The 24,507-nt window shown below is 47.9% G+C and overlaps 1 protein-coding gene across 1 annotated transcript in view; it reads right to left on the minus strand.

Moving 5' to 3' along the window:
* Window positions 1-24,507, minus strand: part of LOC119448311 (phospholipid-transporting ATPase ABCA3-like) — a 150,405-nt gene that overhangs the window by 43,190 nt on the left and 82,708 nt on the right. The window contains exons 15-18 of the mRNA XM_049664094.1: window positions 22,148-22,442; window positions 18,551-18,701; window positions 15,127-15,252; window positions 1,679-1,930 (exon numbers count right to left, since the gene is read on the minus strand). Coding sequence (XP_049520051.1) covers window positions 1,679-1,930; window positions 15,127-15,252; window positions 18,551-18,701; window positions 22,148-22,442 — 824 coding nt within the window. The remainder of the gene's footprint in view (window positions 1-1,678; window positions 1,931-15,126; window positions 15,253-18,550; window positions 18,702-22,147; window positions 22,443-24,507) is intronic.

The raw sequence follows: 24,507 nt of genomic DNA on the forward strand, positions 1-24,507 counted from the left end.
TTTACAGGAACCTCCCTGAGAAATGTGACGTCAATCCGAGCATTTCTTGCGGAGGCGGCCGTTTTCCGTCAAGGCGCAGTTCCGCCAAGGTCACCGCCAACACTGACACCTAAGGCTTTTGCCTTAAGAGTGGCTCAACAAAGGCTAAATATTACGGTCAATAAAAATAGGAAGAGAAGGTGAAAACCTTGAAGCGAATTCCATAATACTAAAGGCTTGTTTCTGGAGTTTAATCAATGGGAAGAGGTTAAATGAGTATGCATGACCCCACGATGAGATGCAGTAGTTAATATAGATATGTATAAAGGTGTGATAACGTTGCGAGTACATGGATGCGGAAGTGAAATCTGGTTCAGAGGAGAGCACGCATTCCAAAATATATTCTAATCCAAACTGAAGAAATGTGTTTATGAAACCTAAGACGAGTGACAACAATGACTCAGGGAAAACTAACATGATCGGATGAAGTAAGAAAGAGCTAGTTTTTGATAAAAAGACAAGGAGATAAAGCTTTCCTGTTTGGTGAATGAGAAAGCATAAAAGACGATTTATAAGGGTTCATTGACAGCCAGCGCGCCACTGCGCCAGTGAATTTAAATCTGTTTGCTAATCGGAAATTGAAATTTTAAGGTAGGAGCTCTGTGGAAAGATGGTGGTGTCGTCTGCATTCAAAATGCCCTTTGAGCATGAAAGTCAATAAGGTAAGTCATTAATGTATGTTAAAAAGAAAAGTGGTCCTAAAATAGATCCTTGGGAAACACCTTTAAATAATATATGATGGATTAGAAAAGTAATCGTCAAAAACAACAAGCTGCTGTCTATTAGATAAAAGTTGTCTATTAGATCACCGCTGAGTCTGTCACCCTTGCAGGGCTAGCTTGTTCAACAACGCAAGCGCCGACACAAACCTGCATCGAACTTACGGCGCTTCTAAATGATTTTAAGTTGCTGGCACACGGCAAGCAAACCGCGCTGTAGATAGATGTACTGGAGTTTGTACTCCCATAGCGCCTTTAGACAGAGGGGCGCACGTTTGGCGCAACTTGTTCTTACCATTTGCGCCGAGTGGTGGCAAGGGAAAAATCCTCTAACGTTGAATTCCTTATATACTCAATACGGTTTTACTTTAGTTCAGTGCACCCTGTATTCCTACTCATGACCACTATGTTGAAAGACACTACCATGATTGAAAGGATGTTCCACATGTTCCGTTTTGTTAGCAATGACGAAAGAGTCGTGTTTTTTTGTTTTTTTTTTTTTGCTCGTAAGTCTTGCCGCCAATGAATAACTGGTTAATGTGTTTTGAGCCTGGCACCGAGTTCCTTTATATAAAAAACACGACATGAACGTTTATGGACTAAATCGATATTTATTACCTGTAATTATGAATTTCACCTGGCTATGAAATTATTAGCTGGCTATGAAATGCACAAAGCATCATCCTACGGATTTGATATTACTTCAGTAAAGACTGCAACGACTTGGAATAAAATTATGTAACCTTTACGTGTTTATCGGTAGTCTATCACAATTCGTGGCTGAAACTTACGTTCTTAAATGGAACGCTTACGAACTAAACCCTCCACCCCTTCTCTTATTATACATCCTGCTGCACCCAGTCTTCGGCTGAGCTCTGATTCAGCTGGACAAGGGGCTCGAAAGAGAAAGGCGCACTTACGTTGGCAGCATCTCTGCAGAGAAAGCTTGAATTTGATGGCCTTGGTGTGGCAGATGCTCACCAGCTGGGCGCCGCCTCTCCGACACAGAGTGTTCTCCGCGCCCAGTTGAAGGATCTTGGTCATGCCGCGTGAGTACGAGTAGGAAGGAATCAATCGAAGCAACTCCAGCGCTATCTCCACGAGCAAGGTGACCAGGGAGCCACCATCGCTCGCATGCTCCATGAACACTGCCAGGAAGCAACCGCACGACGCTGCGAAGCACCGAGCCACTTAAGTAAAATACGCCATGGAACATTGTTTATGGCCATGGTCAGATTGCCATTAGTTCATTTTTTCCGCCTGTGATTTGCACTTTGCACCTGAGGGAATAAACTGCTTTAATTCACGTAGTTTAGAGTACTTAACGAGTTACGGTTTTCTTGCTCTTGTGCTCACAGATGCGACTGCGCGTAGCGGTACCGATGGCGTTCTTGCAGTATTATTCCGCTCTGCGAAGGAAATGCGAAGGGTAGTTTGCACAAATTTGGCCATGTCAAATCAACAACTGCGAATCTTGCTGCGGTTGGATTTTACATCCGAGAATGGAAAAAAATATATATGGGTAGCCGCACCCTATATCCTCGCCCTTAGTGAGTGCCGTGCTGCGATGAAATGACTACAAATTATTGCTATTGATGGCTGAGTTTACTACATGTTACTGCCACATCTAGAAAAATTACATATTGCAGTGCATAGTTAATTCAGCATTCAAACCGCCGCACGTAGGCATCACTGCTAATCAGCATGCTGAACGGTTACTCAAGCGGCTGTAACTGTTCGATGCTTTTGTGCTGACGCGAGCAAGCTCGTCTGTTGATTCGGCACCACCTCCTTGGCCAGCACCCTGTTCGGGGTGCTGCCAATGGAGTACTTTATCCTGTTTGCGGGGGGACTTGCATCGTTGCTTCAGGGCACTGCTTAACACAAGTCGGCTCTATGTAAAATCTGAACGTCTTTGTCGAGTAGGAAGCTACCATAGCCCGTCGTGTGCTTCTTGTCGATCCAGCGAGACTTGGGGCCATATTTATGAACATTTTTTTTCGTTTTCAACTTCACCTCTTCACCATTGGCTCGCGCGAAGCCCCGCCTGCGGTATCGCCGGGATTGTCACTCGGCGGGAGAATTGAAAGAAAATTAATATTACCGGAGGAAAACATAATAACAGAGCCCGTGCTCACCTTTCCTGCTGTGCTTTTCGTGTATGGCTCACGTGGACCATGAAGCCTATCGACTACTTTGTTTGTCCTTAAACGCGTTTGATCAATGTCTGAACGTCACGGTAGCCGTCGAATCGGAGGCGAATTTTCTGACGAATTGCATCCAGGTTACGCCAAATTGGTTTATCGATCAGCTCTCGTACAGACGCCATTCTAGGGACCCCTAGAACGGCATCTGTAGGAGACCACACGTCAACTTCGTACCCCTTTCAGTTACTAATAATACATGACTTTTTCGCTTAGTTCTCTCATTCAATGCTGGATTTAATGCAAAAAGTACGATCTGTCCTCTCTTTGTGAAGAGAGGACATTTCCACCATCACACCCCATATTTCATTTTTTTAATTGCTTTATATTTGTGGCATGCTGTTCTTTTAGGTGCGAAGCACCTTATGCGCCCGAGCTGTCGGCGTCTCCTGTCGTCGTCGTCATGTTAAGCAAACCCTCGGCACGCGCTCACGCGTTCGTCGTCGTCGTCGTCGTCTTCCACAGCGGGCTGCGTTGCTGCTCATCATTCCAGCCTAAAATTTCCATTCTCTTTTGTCGTCGTAATGGGGAGGCCGCGTTTACGGGGTTATGAGCCATTGCTCAAGACAGTATGAGCCCATTAACGGTGCATCACTGCATGCTTGGCACCTTCCCAGGTTTCACGTTAGTGGAGCTGCATTTCGCTCAATGGGTCATTTGACACTTACGCATAAAATGTAATTTACCGCTCAAACCGACCCTACGACTTAACTCGTGCTAACTGTAATAACTAATAAAAACTGAAACACTAAGAAAGGCGTCTATAACGGCCAAATTGCTGAGGGAGTTAGTGAAACGCTAATACTTCATGGTAAAAGACATCAAGCTTGTCCTAAAATAATACTACAGTGACGGCTTTTTTTTTTTCTTCGCACAAGTTCTACCTAAGGCTTACTGATGATTAAAAAGGCCCCTATTGCGCTTAAGACGGCAGTCATCAGCATGTTCCCAGCATCCTTGATCTAAGTGACTGTGATGTGCTTAGAAATAGAATTATAATCATCATCATCAGCCTATTTTTATGTCCACTGCAGGATGAAGTCATCTCCCTGTGATTTCCAATTACCCCTGTCTTGCGCTAGCTGATTCCAACTTGCGCGTGCAAATTTCCTAATTTCATCATCCCACCTAGTGTTCTGTCGTCCTCGACTGCGCTTCCCTTCTCTTGGTATCCATTCTGTAACTCTAATGGTCCACTGGTTATCCATACTACGCATTACACAGCCTGCCCAGCTCCATTTTTTCCGCTTAATGTCAACTAGAATAGCGGCTAAACCCGTTTGTCTCTGATCAACACTGCTGTCTTCCTGTCTCTTAACGTTATGACTAACATTTTTGTTCCAGCGTTCTTTGTGCGGTCCTTAACTTGTTCTCGAGCTTCCTTGTTAACCTCCAACTTTCGGCCCCATATGTTAGCAGCGGTATAATGCAATGATTGTGCACTTTTCTTTTCAACGAGAGTGGCACGCTCCCAGGCAGATTTGGCAATGCCTGCCGTATGCACTCCAACCCAATTTCATTGTTCTGTAAATTTCCTTCTGATGATCAGGGTCCCCTGTGAGTATTTGACCTAGATAAGCGTACTCCTTTGCAGACTCTAGAGGCTGACTTGCGATCCTGAATTCTTGTTCACTTGCCAGGCTATTGAACATTAACTTTGTCTTCTGCGTATTAATCATCAACCCCAATCTTACGCTTTCTCGGTTAAGGTCCTCAATCATTTGTTGTAATTCGTCCCCATTTTTGCTGAATAGGACAATGTCATCTGCAAACCCAATGTTGCCGAGATATTCGCCGTTCATCCTCACTCCTAAGCCTTCCCAGTCTAAGAGCTCGAATACTTCTTCTAACGCCCGGCCCACATGGAGCGAACTTTCACGGCGAACTTCTCGCGGCCCGCAAGACGGGCGACGCGCCCTTCTTGCCCGGCCGTGCTTTGGCGTGCGTTTGCCACGCCTACTACGTGCGCATAATCGAAACCCCTGCAGCAGACGCAACCAAGGCGGGCCGAGTAAATTTACTGCTTGCCTATCACGTGAGGACCTATTTCCCATCCTCCCATTCGTCAAAATGTTTTGCTAGGCTTCAAGATTGTCACGTGACGTTCCCTCCTAGTTTTTTTCCTTCCTCCATGCAGACGATGCGCGCTACTCTGGCGCCATCTCGTACCATTTTCGCCACAACGTGCGCCTTGCGCAGCACTTCTCACGCTTTCGCCATACCAGAGTCTTTCCATGGTTTCTGGCCACGAAACTCCGCCTTCACGTTACGGGAGAGGCTCATACACTGCTCAGACGTGCCGCGACGCGGCCCCACTGTGCCTCAGAGGGCATCGTTCGCGCACCGAAATGCTTGCGCGGTGCGAGACGAGCTGATTGATATGGTGCGTTCTGTTCATGTGCTGGGCTATTTTTCGAGTGCTGGACTGTTTAGCTGAAGTGGCGGGGTGGGACGACGATGCGGAACACGTGTTGCGTGCCGGGGTGCCGTGCCGGCTACTTGGGAACGACCGAAAAGGTGTCGTTGGTTTGTTTACCAAGTGACATGGAGCAGCGCGAGAAATGGAAGCCGGCCATACCGCGACAGGTTGTAGTGGTTTTAACTTTGAATCCAAGTATACGCGTGTGTGCGCGGAACACTTCGACGCCTCGGACACCATCACTGCCTACAATTTCGATATCAACGGAGACGCCGTGTCCCTGGAGCGTGAAAAACCGACAATGAAGCCTAACGCCGTCCCAATAATTTTTGAATTCCTTCCAGCTTAGCTCCGAAGCCCAAACCTCAGTCCCGCTCATCGGAAGTTCAACCACCATGCCATGCCATGCTTTTAACTCTCATGATAAACATATGACCATGATACAATTATCATAACGGGTGATTAGCATATTTGAACCTGTTGTAAATAGTTCGCATTTCGTCGTTTCTGCTTCAAAACCACGAGCAGCGTGAATGAGTGCTGGGCTTAGTGGCGCTTCTAGACTATTGCTTGCTAAGACAATTGTCCAAGTGTGCAAGTTCTAACACTTCACGTTCGCCTTAATTTTATGCTAAAAGCTGCACCGAAGAGATTTAGTTGTGAGGATTGTCTTACATTCATCCTACCTAAATCTCGTTCAGAAATGGCATTGCTTTCTCGAGAAATCTGAAGCGCACGGAGCAGCTGTTTTCTTTGCTTTGTCATTAAACGAAGTCCACCTACGGAAGCAACCCATGCAATAACGATTTCATTGTTTACATCTCTTGATAAGTTACTGCTCACGGTTTACGAGAAAGTGAACAGCTGTGCTCGGCGAACAAACTGGCGCTGTGCGCAAACGAGAGTTCTCGCTTACTTACGGGTGAGTGGGAGTGCAACACCCAGATACTTACCTCTGTTTACAAGTGGCACCTCTGGTGCTCTGTTGCGAATGTGTGGTGTTTAATTTAAAAATAATAAAAAGCGGAACCAATCGAAGCGAAGAGATTAACGGCGCTGGGAACGAAATCTGGACATGGACCGCCCGGCCGCGGCGGCCGCATTTCGATGGGTGCAAAATGTAAACACACAAGTTTATTTAGATTTAGGTGCACGTTAAAGGACCCCAGGTGGTCAAAATTAAACCGTAGTCCACCACTATGGCGTGCCTCATAATCATATGGTGGTTTTGGCACGCAAAATCCAAGAATATGTTTCGTTGTTGTTGTTGGACTGAGACCACGGCAAGCAGCATGTTATGAAGCGGATATTTTACCACGAACGTATTTTTTGCCGGGGTCCGCGATGAACTTCCCGTAACAGAGGGGACGTTCGCCGCCAATGAGTAAAATATGTTTTCGATGATGATGATGATAAAATGATGATTTATTGGCATCCCCTTTGAAACGGGGTGGCGGCAAATAGTCACCTAGCCTGCTTGGTTTAATCAGGTATACTGTACATGTTCTTTATCTAGCATTTTTGTATACCTCTCAATATTCTTTTTTTTTCAAAAATTTACCTTGTACCGCTACCTATGATTTTAAGAGATAAGGTCGTATCCATCTTTTCCCTGCTTTTTTTTTCTACCAGTACTCCAATCGTCTCTATCTACGGCTGATCAGTTGATGTTTCCTTCCACTTTTAACCCAAGCTGTTCTGGAAGTTGCACGTTACCTACGGTTCTCGCTGGGTGGATCCCGTCGCGTTCCATTAGGATGTGCTGAGTAGTCTTTGGATCTTTACTGCTGCATACACATGCCTCATCTAGGTCCGAATATTTGCTCCGGTATGTTTTGGTCCTTTGGCAACCGGCTCGAGCCTCAAATAGCAAGGCACTGCCCTTTGTGTTATCGTACAGATTTTCCCTTCTAATTTCTTTGTTCTCGTTCTTGTAAATCGCCATTGTCCTTTTTGTTTCCATTCTTTGCATCCAATTCACGGTCTATATTTCTCTAACTTTCTTTCTGGTGACTCCTGGTTGTCTATTTACAGTTTCGATTATCCTGTACTTGGTTGCCAACTTCCGTGACCTCTTCCTCTATTCTGTGTCCACACTTTTCATGTAGAGATACTTGTGCACTTTAGCTGCCCATTTATTTTCATCCATGTTCCTGAGCCTTTCTTCAAAACTAATTCTGCTCTGTGCTTCTCTGACTTCAAAAGAGGCCCAACCCTTGTCACCCTGCACTGCCTCATTTGTGGTATTACCGTGGGCTCCCAAAGCCAACCGGCCTACTGATCCTTGGTTAACTTCCAAACCCGACAAGATATCCGATTTAAACATAGAATGGCATTTGCGAATGTTAGCGCTGGCACCATTACTCCTTTTCAGATTCCACGCACCACCTCATACTTATTGTGGTCCCACATGTTTCATTATTGCTGCATTCCGCTTCCCCTTTATTTTCAGATTATCTTGGTGGTTGCTTGAGTAATTCTTTCCTTCGTTTATGTGTACGCCGAGGTACTTATATTGCTTCCCTATGAGTATTACTTGCTGTTGAATTGACACCACGAAGTTGCTCGTCTCTTCATTGAAGATAATTCCTGATTTCTCTGTGCTAAACCTAAGGCCTAGATTTGTCGCTGCATTCCCACAGATATTCGCAAGCATCTGCACATCTTTTTTTATTGTCCGCTAGTAGCGCAATGTCGTCTGCGTACATCAGTCCAGGGACATTCTGTTGCACCATTTGTCCATTACGCATGTAGGATAAATCAAAACCTAATTCGCTGTTTTCCAGTCGTCTTTCTATACCCTTAACGTAAAGCGTGAACAACACTGATGACAGAGGAGATCCTTGCTTGAATCCTTGGTGAATTCCCACCATTTCATTACCTTTTCGACCTTCCCATACAACTTGTACTTTGTTGTCTCTATATGTCTCCCTCAGCAGCTCCACAAAATCATCATATAAGCCTTCGGGCAAAATAATATCCAATAACAATTGCCTGTCTACGTTGCCATAAGCTCCTTTAATATCTAGAAATATCCCCGACCCCCCTAGTTGCGGACGTACACAGTGTCTCGTAAGGTGTGTCCGTCTGCAGATGGCCGGATGGCGCCATCTGCCGGATGACAAGAATGGCGCCGCCCTCTAGGAGCGGTGAAGCGAAGTGCTGCATCGTGACACTAACGAGCGCCGACAGGGAGCTCTTCGGTAGTCACAGTGCATCGGGCTCCAACGCGGTATAGCCTGGTGTTTGCACTTTCCGCAGATGGTCCGACTTTCGCGTCGGATTAGCCTGTGGCGCCTCGTCGCCTACGCAGTACAGCTTCCACATGCATCAGCAGTGTTTACACGCCGCCTACTGCTTCGCTTGCGATGGCACCAACTAAGAAAACTGCTGTGCTAAGCGGCGCAGAAAGGCAATGGTGTCGACGGGTGAATCACGCTTCGGTCCGGCGAGAGACACGCTAGCGTGAAGCAGAACGCCTTCGCGCCTTCACGGCGCACGCTGCGAAACTCTGCCTCTCGAATTCCTGAAGCTGAGCGCGTCGCAACTCAACTGGCTGCCCAAGACACTACGGAGTCGGACCAAAATGGTAGTACGTTCGCCGAAGCGGCTCGGCAGCTGAACTCCGCGCGCCAACATGGCTCCGCGCGCCAAGCAAACCTGCAAAACGATCGCCGGCCCGCAAATCGTGCGTCTTTCGCTGCAGCGGACCGTGAGTCACGAAGCTAGCATGCAACAGATTCTGTGAAGACACGTTTCACTTTTATGTTCTACCGATTCCTATGAAAGAGGGATCAACCATACTTTTTTCCCGGTCGCTGATTTCCTGGCAGAAGACGTGCTCAGGCACTTATCGATGCATGCGGGATATTAAAAGTAGTTACTTGAAAGCAAAGTGGCGGTTGCGGAAGTTTAGAAAGCTAGAATACCGAGGCTGCCCCACACACAACCACAGCGGTAGTGGCGTTCGCATGCCATCTCATGCACAGTTGCGCCTCTAGCGGCGGGCGCTGGCTCTATACGAAACTGAGGCGGCAGTTTCGTGAGCAAAAAAAAATGAAAGACTCTGACCATGCCCTCCTCCTCCGCTTTCCTCCTCGCGCTCTCTTCGCTATCGCCGTCTTTCATCTCCCGCTGCGCTCAACGTTCGCTTTTATCCTTCGTTGTGCTCGTTCGCTTTGTTACGATCGAGGGACAACGCCAACGCTCGCCGCAAGAACAGGCGTCTAAGAACGTCACTCTAGAAAAAAAAAAGACGGAAGTGGATTTTATGATTGCCCTGGCTAGATGTTTTGTGCAATTACAGAAACGCACCGCAGCCAAGAGGAAGTCTCCCTCAGATTTGCTCTTCGCATAAAAACTGCGGACAAGACTAGACATGTGTTCTCCCCCCAGGAACTGCACAGCGCTTCAGCGGCCATCTGCAGACGGACACGCCCCACGCGACATTGTGTACGTCCGCAACGAGGGGGGTGAGAGACAAGTGGACACCGGGTAAAGTCAAGTCCACTTCGGGTGCCCGGCTGGTGACTACTGAGAGGGAGGATGTTGTAGTTCGCCACTGCACAGACCGTGTGCGCAGTCATCCTGCCGATACATTCGTGACCACACCAGCCGAAACTCTGGAAGGCCCGATAGCCACGGAGGATAGGGTGTCGGAGTCGGGTTCTGCTGCAGACTTCGCCGAATCCCCGCCCCAGCTGCGGCGTTCCTTTCTTACGAAGAAGCCGGCAGAGTACAACGGTTATTAAGGTAAATGCATTCACGGCTACGTCCGCTAAAGCAGCATGCGCGCATGCGCTTTGCGTCCACCTTTTCGTTTTTGCCTGCTCCCTTTTCCTATGTATTTCCGAGACGGAAATAAAACAACGCAATATGCCTGAAGACGCTGTCTGATTCACTTCCGGATTCTCGAGGGCGGTGGACCACTCGGTAACAGGCTTTATGTAATTTTTTTTAATTATGGGGTTTTACGTGCCAAAACCATGATCTGATATGAGGCACGCCGCAGTGGGGGACTCCGGAAATTTGGACCACCTGGGGTTCTTTAACGTGCATCTAAATCTAAGTACACAGGTGTTTTCGCATTTCACCCCCATGCTTTACATAACTTGAAAGGGTCTGAAGGCGAGCTCGTTTGCATGCATTCATGATGGAAAAAACAGAGCTAAAACAAACACACATAAGGAAGAACACAGGACGAACGCTGTGCCAATAGTTGCTTTATTGTGCGTGCACAAATATATTCCATGAAAGGGGAAGGGAAACAAAGAAAAGGGGAGGGGTTTACATGCCAGTCGCACTTCGGTCGGAAGGTAAAACTAGCAATCACATAATGATTAGTCACGTAGATAGATATCTGTATTCCTTGTCAGTGAGGACGAGTGAAGGGGAGCTGACGCATAACGGGCCCATGCGGATCATAGTGAAGGTATCAAAAATTTCTGGTGCTCCACTGTCTCTATAATGGCGCAGTACCTTAGTGCCATGAAGCACCGGCTTGCACCCGCAATGAGCGCAGTGGATAGCGAGATTGCTTCAGTTCTTGTTTTCAACGTTATGCGCATGTTCTCGCAATCTTTCGTTGAGACACCGTCCGGTCTGGCCGATGTACGTTCTGCCACACGTGGTGGGGATCTCGTAGACGACTTCCTTGCTGCGCTGCAATGACCACAAGGTCTGATTCTTAACTGCATGAACTGTTGTAGGGGTGGCTGACATTCACTTTCCTGCAAAATGAGACGAGTTGGTGGGGGGCCTAGAAAACAACACGAACACCAGCTCGCCCTGCTGCGGGTGTTCGTGCACATAGGCTCGTTATGCTTCAGCTCCCCTTCACTCGTTCTAACCGACAAGGAATACAGATATTTACTTGATTAATAATTACGTGATTGTTAGTTTTACCTTCAGGTCCAAGCGCGACTGGCATGCATGTAAACCCCGTCCCCCACCGCCTCCCCGGTTTTTTGTTTCCCTTTCCCATTTCCGCCTCCAATTGCAAGCTATATATCTGTGCACGCACAATAAAGCAACCGCTGGCAGGGCAGCGTTCGTACTGTGTTCTTCCTTCTGCCTGTGTAATTAGCGCTGTTTTTTCCACCATGGGGGCTTTATGTGGTATGTTACTGCAAACATGTTATAACGACTATAAAGAGGCTAAAGAAATGTGCCGGCCCCACTCTCAAGCATTTAGTTGATCCTCGGAGTGCTCTTATGGATCACGTATTCAAGTTATCGGGACCATTTCTGTTTTAAGTGGAAACGCTAAGCGTACAGTCATCGGCGAACATCTTATTTCAGCCAAGTATGGAAGCTCCACACATAAGTATTCCGCCTGCACGGAGCGCTGCAGCTTCCATCATGCCACAAAATTTGCCGCTTATGATCTCCGAGTCCTAATACATTACAGTAAGCTCTCACTGCACAAGACACAAAAATTGAACAAAAAATTTGGAGGGCGCTTAAGCTTCGCTTTTAAGAGTGGAACGTGATATTATTCAAATATCCCTGGCTGCTTATCAGGCTTCCCGGCAACTGCAGCCTTCTTATCTCTCTAACTTCGCCTCCGAATGTGGCTACCGTAAAGCCCCTGGAAAAACCAGGGGCTTTAGGCTGCCGGGGAGGCGAGCGCCATCTGGGTGGTGTTTTTGCAAGGGGCCTAAAGCCCTTTGATGTTAGAAAGTAGCGACACGCTTTGATATACGCCGCAACACCCTCGCCGGCGCGGTCAACCTCCTCTTTTTCTCCCCCTCTTTCGCGGAGGCAGCGCATCCGCCACGTTGAATGGCTGCGGCGCTCGAGACTACCCCGTCAGGTGACCCTGACGTCACAAAAACGGCGCGAAACTTGCTTTCGCGCGCCTTTAGTTTCTCCCGCTTGCCATGAGCAGTCCAAGTGGTGGTCGCCCTGCCGCTCCGAACGTGTTTCCCAAGTTTTTCCATCCTTTCGTAGAAATCTGAGATTCGTTCTCCGTGAAAATGCCCCGCGCGTTTCAATGCAGCAGCAGGCCAGAGAAAGGGCAAGCCTTATTTTATATCCCCCGAGGTGAACGGAATGTCGTGCGTCGGAAGCAGTGGCTCCATAACATCGGGAGAAGGGATTTCGCCCCTTCTAAGCACGCCGTTCTTTGCGAGGTGAATGTTGCAGCTTTCCTCATATTTGTGGATGAAGTTGCATGGAGATTTTAATGCTCTTCGCATAGCCGGACTCTTCGTTCAGTTTAATACAGAGCACCGATAACTGTGCACATACTTTGTTTTTAAAGTGAGTCGGCTGAAATTTTCGTTGACTCTTCGAGCCGTGACAAAGCTTTTTGTGTTTTCGCGCGTGCGTTAGTTTCCAAATGTATGTAATTTGTGAGTTAATGCCTGTAACTAATATTTTGTAGTTGTGCGCGTGTGTGTGTGTGCGTGTTTGTTTATGTGTGTTTGTGTATGTGTGTGCATGTATGTGTGTGCGCGCGTGTGTGTGTGTGCGTGTGATCCTTACGCCTGATACTTCTGAAGCCAAGGAACTATTTTACTCTTATTGCGTGCTTAATGTATCTTTGCAAAGTTTCAATACTGCGAGCATTTTTTTCTTTACGTACTTTATGTTGCGAAGGCATGAACCGCAATATATAGGTAGATAAGTGGTATTATGTATTATGTATTATTCGCGCATGCTCATTAAGTACAAGCCACGCGTTTGTGATAATCTCCCTCAATTCTGATAAACTTGACATCTTGAAGTCTGTAAGTTAATTATCAAGTACCAGTCTTAGCAGTTTCCGTGTAAGCAATTAGCCTTTTTTTTTTAGAGAGAGACTTAGGTTACTCCCAGAGGTGATGGAATGTAATTTCTCGTCGTTTCATAGTGACGGAATACAGGCGCGTGTGTAAAGTTCTATGTTGGCTGCTTCGCAAACACAGCATGTATTTCGCACAGTGGCATTGGTACAAAGGCTTTTGGCCCACTCATTTTGGCGAATTCACTTTAAATAAACTATCACATTTCTTCTTGGTTACCTTCTCTGAGCCTTTTAAGAGCGAAGATTGTGAACCAAATTCTCGTTTATACTCTACGCTGCTTATATTGTATGCACCCAATACACCTCCGCGTTACGGACAACCCAAGTGGCAACGTAGAGGTAAACAGCTCAGCCACTGCTTGGTACTCATTTTTTCGGAGCGCTTCCGCTTGTATTTATCGAAGCGTCCTAAAAAAAATGGCACGACGTTCTATCGGAAACGTACTTTCGTCATGACAGTTTCACAAGGGATAAATTCCCATACAACGCTTCAAAGGCCCGAATAAACAAGCGCGCGCATTGATTCTAATGCGGCTGCAGCGAGCCACTGGAGGGTTCAGCGCCGCGCCGGCCCGGTGAGGGGGAGAAATCCGAGGAGAATTGAGGAGGAAAGCGCGCGCGCGGGGGAGAGTGTCGCTACTTTCTAATAGCGTCCTCGATCACCCGCACCGGTGCGCACCGGGGCGCCTTGGTGCGCACTTTCATCCTCGATCAACCGCACCGGTGCGCACCGACCATCCTCGATCACCGTAAGCGCACCCTGTTGGGGCGGTTTTCCGTTGCCCCGTCTTGCACCGAGAAAATCGGCGGTGCGCCGGGGTGCAATCCCAGCAAGCACTGCGAGACGCGCGCGCACCGCGGACTGCGGAACCGCGCACGCTCTGGCCCGATAGCTGCGGTTGCGCGGAGTTGACGGAGTTAACTAGTCGAGATGTCGGCAATGAGAAAGGAAGCGCTGCTAGTTGCCGCAATCGATGAGCTTTTTTCAAGTTCGTCTGACAGCGAAGACGACATGCTGATCGACCTCGTCCAAAAACAATGTGGTGAAAGAGCGGCCGAAAGTGGACTGGTTCGTTGAACGGGTCGTCAGGCGCCTCGACGACACCGGATAAGGAGATTATTTGGCTCCCCATCTTTGTGCTGCTAGAACTTGCTGGGAGCGAGACGCGGAAGCGCACAGCGCTGTGTTGCTGACAATCTCGACTCCCCGCGCGTGCGTTGCTAAAAACGAATACTTACTCGCCATAAAATCGTTCATTTCATCCACCGACATCGCGACATTATGTCTCTTGCCATTAATTATAAAATCCATTGGTGTGTGCTTGTAACCAGATATGTCGGAGCACGCAGTTTGACAAGGTTCGAGTGCTTTCCGCGCATGCTCTGCACCTGCAAACAATAAAACGTGCGTGCGCGCGTTTTGCGCACGTTTTGCGCACGTTTTGCGCGCCAGGGGCAAAGTGGCGCTGCATGCAAGCATCTGCACGGGGTGCAGTTTTGTCCTCGATGTTGACCCTCCGCAGTGCGCCACCACCGCGGTGCACAGTGCACCATTCTGGTTTCGGGGCAACCCCGGGGCAAGGTGATCGAGGACGCTATAACATCAAGGGGCTTTAAAGGGGCCAACCGCAGCGCGCCGCTGTATGAGTGGCAGAAATGCTGGAAAGGGGCTTGTGTTCGAGTTTCCTTTTCTTGTGTATTCAAAAAAACAATCCGACGCTGTCACGTCTGTAGGTTGTGGTTACGTCGTTGTTTACGATTCTTCTGCCGCATTGCACTTTGGGAAATTCAATTAGTTCACTAACGCGTCTGCGCCACGCGGAGGGCCTGCGTGGCCGGGGTGGTTCAGGATGATTTTTGGGTCGCGGAGCCGACGCCGAGACCAACGCCGGGTTTTCTGCGGCATGGGGCCTTTACCTATATCGCGTTAAAATAGGAAAAGGGGTTGATACTTACACAGAAGGAAGCTGCAAATGGCCAGCGTGGAAAAGCCAAAGACTGGGCTTTCGAACAGAAACGACGCCATGTATATGAAAGGCAGCGCTGCGTAGCCGTGTAGGACGTTTAGCACCAGAATAGACTCTGCAACAAAAACAAGAGAGAGAGAGAGAGAAAAGAGCTGTTTGTTTACAATATCGATATCTGCATGAAAGATTCTGCAAGTAGGATGGTACTGTGCACATAGTTATCTAGTCAAATTATGACATTCTGAGGCGTCTAACTTCATCTTATGCGAAAATATTTTCGCTTTGCAACTAACAAACAGCTTGCATACAGCAGACTCGTCGGGCAGTTTACAAGGAAACGGACGCTTACCGTTCTATGAGCAACTACATTGGCTTCGCAAAAGCGCACCTGTTTATTAAAGAATTCGAGCCATAAAAAAGAATTAGCTGCTACCACAGCACCGCATACGCGATTGTGCATGGACAGTCTTGCTTTAGAGTTGTAGCTTATCGTTAGAGGGGGTGGGGCAGAAATGTGCTGCCGTCTACTCATGCAACCCATGCTTACAGGAGCCAGCCTACAACTCTTCGGTGCGTATGCTTGCGCTGCATACGGGTGCTAGATTTCCATCCATTAAGGTTCCTAATGGAGGTGCAACTCCTACTAGTCTTTACACCTACTCATTAATACGTTAGAACTAAGCGTTTCACAGGCAAGTTATATTTATTTATTTGTTTATTGCTATAAATAAATGCTTCTATTTATTCTTCAACTTCCATTGTTACAGTGCTCTGGAAATCAATTAATAGCGGCGGCCCGTGAGAGTAGCCTCCACGGCTATTTAAATAAGTACTGCGGTAATCTTTGCCTATTATTTTATTCATTACATTTATTTATTTGATAACTACTATCTGACAGTCACTGGTTTCAAACACTCAGGTGTGTTTGAAGTCGGTTAGTAAAACATTATATCCTACCGCTTCAACAACCGTTTAAAACAACACTAACGGTGCTGCCACAGTAGGCTCCTGTGCATTTAAAAATGAAGTAGCATGACTGAACCGTAAGTGAAGAGGAAATGCGTGGATAAAAATAGACTGAGAAGGAGGCCAACCAGAAGCGCAAACCGTTATTTTTTGTAATCTTCTACCTGACTGCAGACGGGTTTGACGTATCTGAGACCTGCCGGGTTATCTTCTAACATCTTCTAAGAAGTATTAGGTGGTTTGTAAATTTCTAATGAACTTGGCATCAAATGATACCTCTCCATACCGAGAGCGCGTAGCAATTGTCACCAACTAAGGATATAACCAAAAAGGAGAATAATTAGCGGTAAAACACGTTATAGGTTGGATGTAAGTGCCGGTGTCGCCCTCTGGCGAGCCGCCGTCAAGTGCCACCTAACTTAACTGTCGCATCCTTAGTCATATGGCGCGATGTGCCCGGGTTCTGGACAAATGAGAGTCGGGGTGGGAGAAGCAGGCAGAGTGGAGAGCCGCCACGTTAGTGCGTCGCCGATCCATTGGCGTGTGTTTCGACGAAGCCGCAAAGCAATCGTGCTTGTAGACCGTATGCCTCGCAGTAGCGTTAAACATAGAGTTTCATGCAATAATTACCAGAGGGAACTCGCGCGCTACTATCTACAGGAGCTGCAGGAGGGATGGAAGTGATGGATTTGCTTATACTTCCTCCTCCTATAGCTTCAAACGCCTTCGCGACTTTGTTAACTCATCATTTCCAACACAGTACTGCGATATAAATAATTCAACAAGCATTATTAAAGTTGTCCGAAGGCAGAATTCGTGCACATGACCTCTAGCACGGAAGTACGATATTGAAACCAATACGGCCGTGGACGCAGGCATCGACGAACACCTAAAAGACTCTTATGGATTTCTCGCGGGCAAACTAGTGCATTGAGAGGCTTGGCGCGTTTCTATTTGGTTACCTCGACTAACTGAACCGCTGCAGTTGGTAGTAATTATGCCTGTTTGCTGACACTTCTACATTTCGAAAAGTATACATTGCTTAAACATTTAGGGCAATAAAGTCATATAAAGCGTAATCAACAAAGCCACGAGAACAGCTGAATACACAAGTACGAAGATAAGAGAAAGGCATGTACTAACCATTATTGCCACGGTGGCTGAAGGAGTTCCCTCGTAAATAATGTAGGAAACTTTATGGCTTGAAAGGATAGCGATAGAAACCGAGGTCTGGAGCGCATTTTTATAGTGTGAAACGCAGAAGAAAGAAATGATGTGTCCACGCTAAACAAGAGAAGGTCAACGTAATTGTACGATAAATACGACACCAATGAAGTACACGAAATGATGGAATAATGAACATGAATAGAAGACAGAAAGAGACAGAATATAGCGATATAACCAACATTTATTCATGAAATTATTCACCCACAATGTACGGCGATCTTCTCTTCTTTAGCATGGACACTTTGTTGACCCTGCCGTATTTTGTTTTTCGATATCATTTCGGAGTGAAGAAAATCGTAATGTTCCGGTTCAGTTCCCATTTGTCTTGAAGCAACGATCTTTCTTTTCCGATTCATTCCTGGTTCAATACCGTGCTTCCTGTACAGCTTTATTCGCGTTTGATTATTCTTTCGTTTTGCGCACCGATTGCTAGTCTTTCATAAGCCCTCTGTTGAATCGCCGGTTTATTTGATTAGATTCTGGGGTCGTACGTTCCGAAATCACGATACATATGATTATGAGGCACGCCGTAGTGTGGTACTCCTGATTAGTTTTGACCACCTGGGCTTCTTTAAAATGCAACCAGTGCACGGTACACGGGCGTTACGTGCTGTTGGGCGTTACGTTACCATAGTGGTACGTGCTGCCCGAGCCAGCAAGCAGCAGCCTGCGATGCCAACGTCGCATGCCACCAACGCGACGATTCCCTCACCCCTCACGCAACACCTGGCGCGCTACTATAGCGGCAGGTGTTCCCTTTCGCCCGTTCTGCTCCGTCGAGGCGCGCTCGTGACGTGGCATCGCAGCCAATGGGAATTTAGGTGCCGTTTCGCAGCTACAGACGCTGACTTTTTCGCTTAATGAGCCATTTGACGCTTTCCCATCAATAACAGTCAATAATTATTATTCTTTAAGCTAGGGTCTCCGTTCCACACGCGTTTCAAACCCATGACGCCCAGCAAGGTTTGATATTTTGAATTCCGTTGCAATAGAAGTTGCCCTCTAGGTGTGCAAACCATAACGAGCGATCAGAAACGAAAAATCTATCGTATATACCAAGTTATTCAGAATAACACGCACCGTCACTCAGCATATGCATCAAAATATGCCATGAAAACGTACCGGTGCTAGTTCTCAGGAGTATTTCTTCTGAATGACTGGCTTTGAACGTTGCGAGCTAGGTGTCTAAGCCATTTCGCCAATCGTGTGCAGTAACTCACGGATCTCGTCGACAGCAAGCTCTCTCTCGAAGTAGAGAATCGGCGCCAGCACAAAGAGCGCAGTGCCCGTGTAGAAAAGGAAGTCGCCAAGGAACGCGGTTCCCCAGTACATCAGTGGGCCCACTCCACTCACCAGCTGCAGCTGCTTCACCTGCCACAGTTAGTGAGACATACGCATGCGCCTCCTAACTTGGGTTGCCTGGCTAAAGTTTATTTTGCAATGAGAAAACAGCGACGGTTATATTTTATTCCTTGTACGCTCCACAGCAAAACTGTGACAAGTCGTTAATAATAAAAAGGCGCGGGGGAACATTGACCACTGCGTCCATGTTGTGGCACACAATGGGTAGACATTGCAAAAGCAGTCATGTTGCTTAGCAAATCATGTTCACTTTCTGTTATCTATGTGGGCTCATCGCTAAGGTGAAATGCAAACTCGTCGTAACGAAACAATGAGTTGGCTCAGGAAGTAGCTGCCCTGAAAGACACAGTCGGAAGACATCGTCTAGCTTCTAGGGCACTACATTGGCGCCAGTTCCCGTTTATTGCGATAGCAATCATATGGGCACTCCAGGCGCATTTCTGTCGTCGCCGTGAGGTTCCGTATAAAGTCCGCGGGCGATAAAATCGTCGCCGCGCGCAGTATGCTCTATGCGCGAGTGAAAGCGCGAGAGGGTGAGCTGGCGAGCGCGGCTCAATCTCGCGCGCGCAAAGGCGGGAAGCGAGAAGGAAGCACACCGTCTTCCAGTTACGCGCAATGCTCCGGAAGGAGGGGAGGGTAAGGTGGGTGGGTGCGTTTTACTCCGCGCCGTCCAATCTAATTGACCGCGCGCGCCCGCCGGGCCGCAAGGCTCTGCAAGGCTCAGGGGGGAGGGTAGGGAGGGGGAGACCACGTAATACGCCGCGTGCTCCCGCCCGGGCGGCAGAATCTTGAAAGCCCTCTCCGGCGGGGGCAGAGTCCTTCCTCCCTGCGCTGTGTTTTCGCGGTTTAGTTCGCGTTCATGGGAGCGGCGGCACGAAGGTCAATTCGCTCGCAGTTACTCACAGTTGCAGTCGCGCTTACTCCCTCCAGCGTTTTGACCGCGAGTTTCCCCGGTTATCGAGTGAGATGCGTTACTGTTTGCTTGTGCGCGCGTGACACCATGCTTGATAATTTAATTAGTATGCCTATGTATACAAATTTATACGGTTTATAAAACTGGTTTGCTATGGCAATCGATGCTCCACCTGTCGGGTGAAACTGCGACCTTTTGCCTTACGTGCAGGCTGCTGCAAGTAGAGGGAATACGCAAAGTGTTCATGAAAGAATGTGGCGTGCTTTGAGATCTCTGTGGGGACTTTATCGTTTGTTTGAATTAATATTGACCATTATGAGTTTAAGGTCGCACGACTGATGAGGACGAATGTAGAAGGCGACACTACCAGTGCCTTCTCGCAACAAAAATTTCATTGGAATGCCGCTCCCTTTTATAAATACAAACAGTACTAATTGCGCAGGCAGGAGTGCGCTGCACTAGACGTTGTCGTATGCGTATTAAATTTTCTTTGAATTTCTTTAGCCTTTGTCTGTGGCTTTGTTTGCGGTGCTTCCACATGCATTATTGTGTGCATTTATAAAGTGTGTTTATTTCATTTGCGTTACCGCACTTGTCTTCCTCCTCTTCGTTCGTTCTCGTCTGTCGCGCAACCCTCGAATAATGAAGTGCCTTTGTCTGGCCGCTCTACCTGAGGCATTATTATCTGGATCTAGCGTGTTTTTTTTAACTGTCGCAAAGCCTGAGCTTGGCTACACCCTACAGTATTTTGGCCTTATTGAAAGAGCATCGCGAACAAGAAAGGCTTCCACAAATGCCGTTATTTATTGAGCAGCTTCAGGAATAAGCGCCACTCATTATTGTACAGTGGTGCTAAAATTATAAGCAACGTGAATATAACAGTATTATTACTGATCACGTTTATTTTACTGTTGTACCCTCTTATGCATGAGCAATACGTTTGTTGAATAAATGTGGACTGGCGGGTAAGATTTCCTGAATGATTCGGCTGAGCAGCAACACTTCGGCGAGCAGCGATCTTGCGTTGTGCCCGAACTCTTGTAGCACTGCGGACGACAGAATGCATGACGGGTGTCGCAACACGTTAATTATGCGCACTGATGCTGTTGCCGAAGCACAAAGGCGACTGACGGGATGGTAAGTGCTCTCAAGCCGTTGCCTCTTAGCCACTAATCTTCGGGACTGTCATTCGCAGCCAAGATTGCCCGAAAACTGATGCGTACTCGGTTTAGACTGATGACACAATATTTTTCAGCGGTTCACTTTTTTAGTATTTTTAGAAACGAAGCTCCTTAGGCTCTCAGGATGTCCGTTGTCGCCGTCGTCGTCGTAGCTCCCCGTCGCGCACGCAGCGGGCATACAGACCGCGCACAGGTGTTGCGCTGCGCCGCTCCGAAACCGCTCTCCGAGCAAGCGCACGACGTCATGCGCAGAACCGTTCGCAGAGCGCACGCAGCGCGCATACCGACCCCGTGCAGGTGTTGCGCCGGCGCCGCGCCGCTGTCGCTACACTCAGCACTGCAGTATGGAGAAGCGCGAACGTAAGCGCAAACGTCGTGACTCTGATCCTACCCTTCGAGAACGAGACGCGGCAGCCCAACGGCAACGCCGCGAAGATAACCCCGAGCTAGAGCACGAGAAGCAGGAGCACGCCGGCAACGGCAGCAAGACCCCGAAGGGAAAGCTCGAGCAGCAGCGGTAATCGTCCAAGGAGCTTCGCTTCATCATCAGCATTCACTTCGTGGATGGGCTGCAATTTTTTGTTACATACACATACAACCGAAATAAAATCACTCATGTCGTTTGTTGGTTGCATAATTATTGAGGCTGCACTTTGTTCTCAAAAACGAAATCACAGAAGCCAGGTTTGAATTCACAAAGCTTTTCGTTCATAAATGCTCCTTGCTATTGCTGGCCTCCTTCATTTAATATATGTCCATCATTAAGATTGACAGAAATTTTCTTACAAATAATTCTAGTGTGAGACTTCTTTTTGAATGCAGGCCCAGCTTGGGTGCGTATTGGCGAAAAGTTGTTGCCCAAGATTTTTCCGTAATATTAAATTATATTCAATCCTGATGCTAGACATATCAATAGCGAAGACGGCTGGCCAATGGCGAAGAACATTTACAAAAGAAAAGCTTTGTGAATTCGACTCTAGGTGCACTGCTAAGCCGAACGACAACATCTTTTGCATATATAGAGTCCTCTAAGAGGTGTTCCATAATGAATAGCATACACTGCGTGGACAAATTTGGTCACTCTTGAAGCCACGTAATGTCAATCGGGACAGGCATGCTCCAATCTTGGTATTTAGATTGAAGTAGCGTGTCCATATTATGGGCATATCTCTCGTAACTGAAGACAGCAAGTAATGATCGTTCTACCGAAGATCCGGCTCACCATCTGCAAGGCTAGACTGAAAGAAATAAAGGCCCATTATAGAGGGGGAACAAATGGTGTTGCAACTCCTTAGGCCTACACAGTATTTGCTGTTGCAAATGCATTTAGCATGCTCGTGTCGCACAGCGTGACGTCGCACCTGCATCGCCCTCTCAGCCACTGGCAGCAGGACGAAGTTGCTGCACATGAGGCTGGAGACGAGCGGAAAGAAGATGGAGCGGAGGACCTTGGGCAGAACTTCACGGTAAGTCAGCTGACTGTCGCGGCCGGTCTCGGTCTCACCGGCAGCCGAGGGGCCAGTGGCCGGCACAGTCACGTCCACCGAGAACTGCGCACTCTCCAATCCAGTCGCATTGCGCAGCCTCGCGTTGTTGAATAATGTCATCACGAGCAGAGCCGTGTGCTGGATCTGGCCGTTGTACCAGAGAACGTTCCTGCGGCCCCGCCAAGGTCTATGTTCAACACAATTCAAAGCCAAAATGCTCATTAGGCTTATTTATATTGATGAACACGTTTGTAAGTTTCCGTAGCGTATGACATGCTTACGCATTTACAAAAAAAATTGAGCTGTTCTAATCCACGTCAGCATCACAGAAAATATCCCAAGCAATAAAAGCGATGGCCTCAATAGACGGTTTCAGTGTTTACAAACAAACCTCGCTTGCCGCTGATTGGTTGCCACATCGAAACTTCCGGCAGGAGAGCTAGAAGCACTTCCGGCTATGTTGTTTGAAGGCATGCGCGACGTGAGGCCGGCGTGTTGATGTTTGCACTGCTTGGTGGAATCTGTGGTGAGCTGATTCTACATCGTGAATATTTTCGAGATGACGAGCGACTACTTTAAGGCGCTTAGCACCGAAGAAAAATATCGGTATCGCCAAAAGCTAATGTTTAGAGGCAGAGAACTGCCCGATCCGCTGGACGACGATGTCGTGCGATTTTCGTTTTCGCCGGGCTCCAAACACCTTCCCTCAGTTACAACCCCGGAGCAACAAGCGGAGCATCTTAGTGAGGACATGCAATGAATGCAGACTGTTGTCTTCAAGGTAGGTAATGGGACTGCCGAAAACTAGGAAAACTTTAATGGCACTTTTTTTCTTCTTTCTGGGGTTTTACGTGTCAAAACCAGTTCTGATTATGAGGCTTGCCGTAGTGGAGGGTTCCGGATTAATTTTGGCCCCCTGGGGTTCCTTAACGTGCCCTACAACACAAGCACACGGGCGTTTTTGCATTTCGGAATGGCACTTTTATTCCTGCAAGATGGGGGATGAAGTGGTAAGCTGTGTATGTGCACATGCACATGTTTTCTGCGTCATATGCCTTGTTTCTGCTTTTCAATATGCATTCACAAATAACTGTACATTCTCAAGTCATTTAGTGCAAGAAGCCTAGGTCGACTGAAATGGGACTAACTTAACTGCTCACGAATTTACCACACTTCTAACAAAATAAACCTGTAGTGTTGGGCGCGAGATTGCAATCCATAATTGGCCTCCGTTAATTCTTAAATGCTTTTAGAATGTGGCCGAAACTTCCTACATGCATGCACGGAAATCGCTAACTTTTCTGCGATTCTGCTCTGCGATACCGATACGAATGCTCACATACCGCCGCGGTGGCTCAGTGGTCACGGTGCCCGGTTGCTGACCCCACAGACGCCGTTTGGGCCCCGGCCACCGCATTTCGATCAAGGCGAAATGCTAGAGGTCCGCGTACTGTGCGATGTCAGTGCACGTTAAAGAACCACAGGTGGTCGAAATTATCCGGAGCCCTCCACTGCGGCGTCTGTCATAGCCTGAGTCGCTTTGGGACGTTAAACATGATAAACCAATACGCACATGTACCTAGGTAGTAAAGCTGCAGAAGTGCACTTGTGCCCCAGATACGAAAAACATTAAAAAAAATGTCACAGTTTCGCCCTAAGGGCGAAGCAATGAATGCGATAGCAACACAGCAATGTCATACGAAGTAAGGTGAGCGGCTTTGGTAGCAACAACACGCAGAACTGTTGTCGACGCCATCGGCGTTTTGCCCGCGTTAGCTCAAAATGCGTGCGGCGTTGGTGACTGTTGCTGGAGCCTCTGATATAAATAGGCACTTGGTGCCGCAGCTAAACGTCGCCTCCCTTCCCTCCCCCTCCCCCACGGCCTCTCGCGCGTCCGAAGAAGGCGCGTTTGCTCTACATATATGGTGATTGTAAAGGAGAAAAGAGACGCCTACTTCTGCAGCCCTTAAGCGAGCACGGCGCAGAACGCGCGTTTGTGCTCCGCCGTGCGTTCACTCCCCGTGAAAGACGCGCCCCTCGCGCCCTTTCACTCGCACATACAGCGTTCGGCGCGCGGCGACGATTTCATCTCCAAATGACGTCATACGGAACCTCACGGCGACGGCGACGCCGACGGCAGAAATCTGCTTTTGAGTGTCCATATAATTGCTATCGCAATAATAAAACGCCGGCAGCATGGCACCCGGTAAACAATAATTTTAACTCATGTTCGT

This window comes from Dermacentor silvarum, chromosome 1, assembly GCF_013339745.2.
Source record: "Dermacentor silvarum isolate Dsil-2018 chromosome 1, BIME_Dsil_1.4, whole genome shotgun sequence".
NCBI classification, from domain to species: domain Eukaryota; kingdom Metazoa; phylum Arthropoda; class Arachnida; order Ixodida; family Ixodidae; genus Dermacentor; species Dermacentor silvarum.